General features: G+C 49.8%; 1 protein-coding gene across 1 annotated transcript; it reads left to right on the top strand.

The window, feature by feature from the left end:
* The first annotated feature begins 279 nt into the window (after nucleotides 1-279).
* On the top strand, nucleotides 280-3,323 carry FOXL1 (forkhead box L1). Its single transcript, XM_034073035.1, has 2 exons — nucleotides 280-449; nucleotides 1,303-3,323. Exon 2 carries the CDS (start codon nucleotides 1,465-1,467, stop codon nucleotides 2,362-2,364), a length of 900 nt encoding a protein of 299 aa, XP_033928926.1. The 5' UTR covers nucleotides 280-449; nucleotides 1,303-1,464; the 3' UTR covers nucleotides 2,365-3,323.
* Nucleotides 3,324-5,679: the final 2,356 nt, after the last annotated feature.

Genomic DNA, 5,679 nt, shown 5'->3' with positions numbered 1-5,679 from the left:
TTTGCTGGGAGAACGGCAGGACGGGAGCAGAAGTGGGCGAAAAACCCCATGGGTGAAGGGGGGTTTGCAGGAGGGAACATCGCCAGCACCGGGAGGTGCTGGGGAACACCGAGGAGCTTTTACCTCTTTCCCTGCCAGGTTAAAGTCCCCCCAGTGTGGTGGGGCTGCACTGATGGGCTATTTCTCTCTGAAGGAAGAAGGGATGCTCCTCTTCCCCCTCTCGAAGAAATGATGCTTCACGGAACAGAGTCTCCCGTGGGGTCTAACGCAGGTCCGAGCCGCGGGGGCTGGAGAAGCAGCCGACACCTCCAATTGCATCGGAATCCCTCTGGGCCTCTGATTTGAGCTCTTACATCAGCAAACTGAAAAAATAGAAACAACCCAACAACAGAAAACACAGCCCCAAACCTGGACGTTTATACAGAAAAAGAGCATCACAAATTCCTAATGTAAGCACCGGCCAGCTGTGTGCACTTGTAAAGTTGTTATAATCCCCCTCCTTGTTATAAACAGGAAAGTACATAATATAAAGCAACAGGCCCGCGTTCACAAATACTGGCCCTCCTCCCCGGTCCTGCCAAATTCCCTCGTTATGAAGCTCGTTGCAGCCCCGGGCTTCTTCCCCAGTGCAGGTTCGGGGCTCCCCTTCACTAGGGACCCCGGCCGGGTCAGAAGTGGAGCCCCGCACACCTGAGCCCCCCTTTGTAGGCCCTCCAGAGAGCCCGTTTTCCTTCCTCCCCATCTCAGCGCTGCCTTCTCCCTTCCCCCCTCCATTTTTCTTTATTTCTTTCATTTTTTTTGCAATTTGGTTTTATTTTATTTCATTTTTTTCCCATTGTTGTTGTTTGTTGCCCCAGTTTTCCTGCGGGGCTCCTCGCCTGCTCCTCCCCAAGCTCCAGCAGTGTACATCCTGCTCTGCTGTGTGTGCTTACAGCGTCAAAGGGTGGACGTGATATTTCAAACATCAGATCAGTGCGTTTATATATTGGGTGCCCGGAAATTTTTCCAAATAAACACAGCTTGATTCGACTTGGGTGGGCAGACTTATCAACAGACTAATTCTATAAACAAATGAAGGAATAACCCGGAGACCATTGGCTGGTACCAGCGAGACACGTGGAGAGAGCTTGGAGTTTTGTAGCAATGAAATTTTAATTAATGTGGGTGGGCTGAGAACACAAACGACTGTTTATCAGAGACAATTTATTTTCCAGTGCTAAGTCAACATATAATAGCAAACTTACAACAATTATTTAACTTTTTTTTTTCTTCCTTTTTTTTTTTTTTTTTTTTTTTCTTAAGAGCTATGAAGCGGGGACAGAGGCAGAACGAGCTCCTTCAGGCAGGACTGGGATCTGAGCTCACACAAATAGCTCCCTGGTGGACTCGTCCCAGGTTCCTACCCTACCCCATCCCTTCGCCCTGCTCCGCTGAGGAAGACCCGGGGCTGCGACCGCGCCTGCGATGAGCCACCTCTACGGAAGCCCCCTCCCTGCCATGGGCAGCCCCCCCGTGCTGTACCTCCCGGCTGCCCTGGGGTTCGCCCCGAGCGGTGCCATATCCCGGCAGGACCCCCCGCAGAAGCCCCCCTACAGCTACATCGCCCTTATCGCTATGGCCATCAAAGAAGCTCCGGAGCAGAAGGTGACCCTCAGCGGTATCTACCAGTTCATCATGGACCGCTTCCCCTTCTACCACGACAACAAGCAGGGCTGGCAGAACAGCATCCGCCACAACCTCTCCCTCAACGACTGCTTCATCAAGGTGCCGCGAGAGAAGGGCCGGCCCGGCAAGGGCAGCTACTGGACGCTGGACCCGCGGTGCCTCGACATGTTCGAGAACGGCAACTACCGCCGGAGGAAGAGGAAGCCCAAAGCCCCGGGGCCGCTGGAACCGAAGGGCAGCGGGGACCCGGGGCATCCCGCCCGCCCCGACGAGCCCAAAAGGGCCAAGGGCAGCGCTGCGGCAGCCTCGGGAGACGAGGGGGTGCCGGGGCCGGGGGAAGCGGCTCCTCCTTCGGGTCCCCCCCGCTGCGGCGGTGCCCCGGCCCCGGCCGTACCCCGGCCGTCCGCTGCCGCTGCCCCTCCGCCCAAGAGCGGCCCGCGGGGTCGCAGCTTCAGCATCGAGAGCATCCTGGCCACAGGGCTGAGGCAGCCCCCCCCTGGGGCAGGCCCCAGGGCAGCCCGAGAGAGCCCCGTCGGTGGCCCCGTCGGTTCCCTGGTCGCCAGCGGCGGCTGCGGCCCTGCCTGTAGCGCCTCGCTCACGCTCGACTCCCAGGTGCACGGGAGGCTTTATCACATCGGCATCCCCTTACTCTCCTGCTTCCCTCTCCACTTCTCCGAGGCGGTGTTTAATTTGCAGTAGTTGCCCCCATAATTAACTAACACCCCTCCTCCTATCGCTACTGTGTGTGTGTGTGTTTGGGGGGGTGATGGGAGGGAGAGACCGGACTCAGCCCTTGCCAGGCGGGTAAAGACCAAAGGCACTCCCCCAAAAAGCGATGTTAAAGGTGACTCAGGATTTCAGGGCATTGTCAAGACACGCATTGCTGCGGAGCTCTCTTTAGCAATTGCCTCCCACCCCCTACTGCCAGATCGACTTTTAAAGGTAAACCAGTTTTCTTTTCCCTCGGTGGTGGAGGAGCAGAGGGGGGCTCATGCTGACCCTCAGCCCCACCAGGTTGGTTCTGCACCTTTAGGCTTTGCATCCCTCAGGTTCCTCAGACCTTGTTTCTGCCGAGCTCTTTGGGTCTCCAGTTTTCTTCTTTTTTATTGTATTTTTATTATTTTTTTATTTCAAAACCCAAACCCACCCCTTCCATCCCTGGGGGAAGAGGTTGAGTTGTGTTTTGCTATTAATACCCACGGGTGTCTGCACATAGTAATTCTTGGTACTGCTCTATTGGTCCAGTCCTCTGAGAAGGTAAAAGGCAAGTAACCAGGCCTGAAACAAGGGGAGACCAAACAGTCCAGGCTCATTCTGCACAGTCCTGCTCGCTTTGACTCAGCACTGTATATATGGCATTAACACAAGTTGTTTTCCTGCCTAGCGCTTATGCTTACTGAATATCGCGACAGCGTTTCTTTCTCACTCATGTGGCCAGAGAGAGGAAGACAAATGAGCAAAAACAGTGGATGTGGGGATGTGGCCAGCTTCCGTATCTTGCTGGGATCAGTTGCTTCTGACCAAAAAAGACTGAAGCAGTGTTATGGAGGCTGGTCTTGACATTTTGAAGTAGCTCTGTTAACAACCCGGACAAAAGACATCAGCTGTTTCCAAAGCCTTCTTTTGTCTTCCAGAAGGAAGAATCCAGACACAATAGAAACCATCAGGAATATTTTGTTTTTTTTTTTTTTTTTTTTTTACTTTTTGCAATAAATAGAGGCTTTTTGTATATTAGTGGACAAATACCCTTTTGGAAAAGAAAAAAGATCTATATTCTCAATTTTCATTATGAAACCAAACCTACATCCAATAAAAGTATTTTGTTCAGGACTGTGGCTGCTGTGTTGTAAAACACCCTTTGGCTTGTGCAGCCAGAGGGCAAAGGAGTGGTGCCTGCTGCTGCATGCAGCAGTGAGCTCTGGTGATGACACGATGGACCACACTGCTAGGAGAGGTATAAGGTGGGAGAGGCTAAAACCAGGGGCCTGGGAAATCTCCCATTCCTTGTGACCAAGACAGTGTTCCCTAAATGGTTCTGTTTCTCCTTCCCTCCCCTTCCCCTCTCCCACCCTGTCTCACTAGCAAAACATGTCCTTAAATTAGCACCTGGACTACTGTAAATCTGGGTTTCTAGGTTACACTGTGATTCAACTTTGGCATCAGACTGCCTTGCAGTTTGGACCAGGAGCTCAGGGGGTCTCATTTCAACTCGAGGCAAAGAGTCCTCCTCTGAGGAAGCACAGAAAATCTCCCAAAGGTGGGAAGTGGTGCTGAGCTTCCCAAAAGAAGGATGCTCACAGATGGATCTCTGGATAGGAAGATCAACAGATTCTTACTGTGAAAAAAAAGAGAATAAGAACGAAGATGGTGGCTTTTAATATAGATTTTCAAGCTAGATTTTATTTAAACAAAACCCCTTACATGCTTCCTATTTCTGGCAATTCCTATTCAAATATCTGATGAGCCATTCTTTAAAACTGTGGCATGGAATGAAAAAGGAACAACCCACTTGTGAAGGGGAAAAAGCCATGTGTGTTCCCACCAGTGCTGAGAGGGTTATCCCCCTGTGAAATCCCCTGTCCCAGCAGTGCCACAGTAACCAGACAGGTATTATACCCAGTTAAAGAAGTGACTACCTCATAAGAAGGTTTCTGTTCAAGCCTGAGGACTGACACCACCAGTCTTCGAGTCCATGTGTCAACATCACTCCTGAGAAGCTGCAGGGATAGGGAAAAGGTCTAGCTTAGGTCATGAGGGTGGGTGTTTGTTTCTGTGTGCAGAGTGTAAGGACAGCCCCACATGAAGAAAAATCCCCTCTCTAAGCATTTGTAACCAACGTCTTCAGGCTCCTCTCCTTCCCTTTGCCTGATCCTGGGTTCCTTCCCATCTCCTTTCCCTTCTCTTAGGTTTTCTCCTCCTAACTTAACATCCCAGATGTGATACCCTGCCCCTCAGTTTTGGTGCTGCTCAGCTGCTATTCCTGCTCCCAAAGTACCTTTCTGGCCCTGCAAACAGGGTTTTTGTTCCTTTCCTAGTCATACAAATATACCCCCTCCACCTTAGGGCCCTTTCTGTACAAGGGCAGTTTTTAGTGGCAAATCCTGTTAACTTCCCCCCCCTCCAAATCTGAAGGATTAATTCTCACATTAGGATTGCAGTCTGATATGCACACCATGTATGCTTTTATCACAAGCATGGTTTTTTTTGAGATTCAACTCTTTCCATGGAACGGGAATTTGTTTTTTTGTGAAGGTCTGCTCATGGTGACATTTGATTTTATTTCTGTTTTGTTGTAGTGGCTTGGAACCAAGTACAGCTGCAATGTTTAAAAGCCACACTAGGCTTGATTTTGGTTTCACTTGAAAGAGTAAAATTAGTAAACTTAACGTGCTCTGCACAAAAGTGACAATAACTTGAATAAACTTAGAATTGAGTGAATAGTTATGAACAGCAATTTGCAATTAATTGGGATCAGGCCATTGATGTAACTTGCAGGGGATGAATACCAAGAAAAAGGGTCTTATTGCCAACAGGCAGAATGACTAACCACACATGGCTTTTCCACGTCATCTGTTTACATAGAGAGGAGAAGAAGTAATGATACAATAAAAACAACAGTGCTTTGGGGAGGAAAAATAAGTGTGCAAATCTGCACAGCGATACCTGCCACTTGGATGTAATAGAGCATCCTTTAATCCTCTATACATCCAGTGAATTTTGGTGCTGGGTAGTACAGGACAGACATGCAATGTGTCATACAAACAAAAAGGACTTGACAAGCTGCAACTAATCATGGTTTCACACCTGTTTCACAACCCAAAAAAGCAGCTGCCCAACACAAAACTGCCACCCAGTATTTAACTCATCCCTGGAATCTTCCCCCTCCTGGCTTTCCCAACCTCTCGGGGCTGGCTATAAACACAAGTCTGAAATACTGTGAAGAAGTGCAGAAAATAGCCAATGATGCAGGATAAACAGCGTACTTCTTGTGTGGGCGATATATGTGCCTTTCCG

This window comes from Melopsittacus undulatus, chromosome Z (assembly GCF_012275295.1).
Source record: "Melopsittacus undulatus isolate bMelUnd1 chromosome Z, bMelUnd1.mat.Z, whole genome shotgun sequence".
In the NCBI taxonomy this organism is placed as follows: Eukaryota; Metazoa; Chordata; class Aves; order Psittaciformes; family Psittaculidae; genus Melopsittacus; species Melopsittacus undulatus.
The sequence above is the reverse complement of the archived record's forward strand: the minus strand, read 5'-3'. Positions and strand labels throughout refer to the sequence as shown.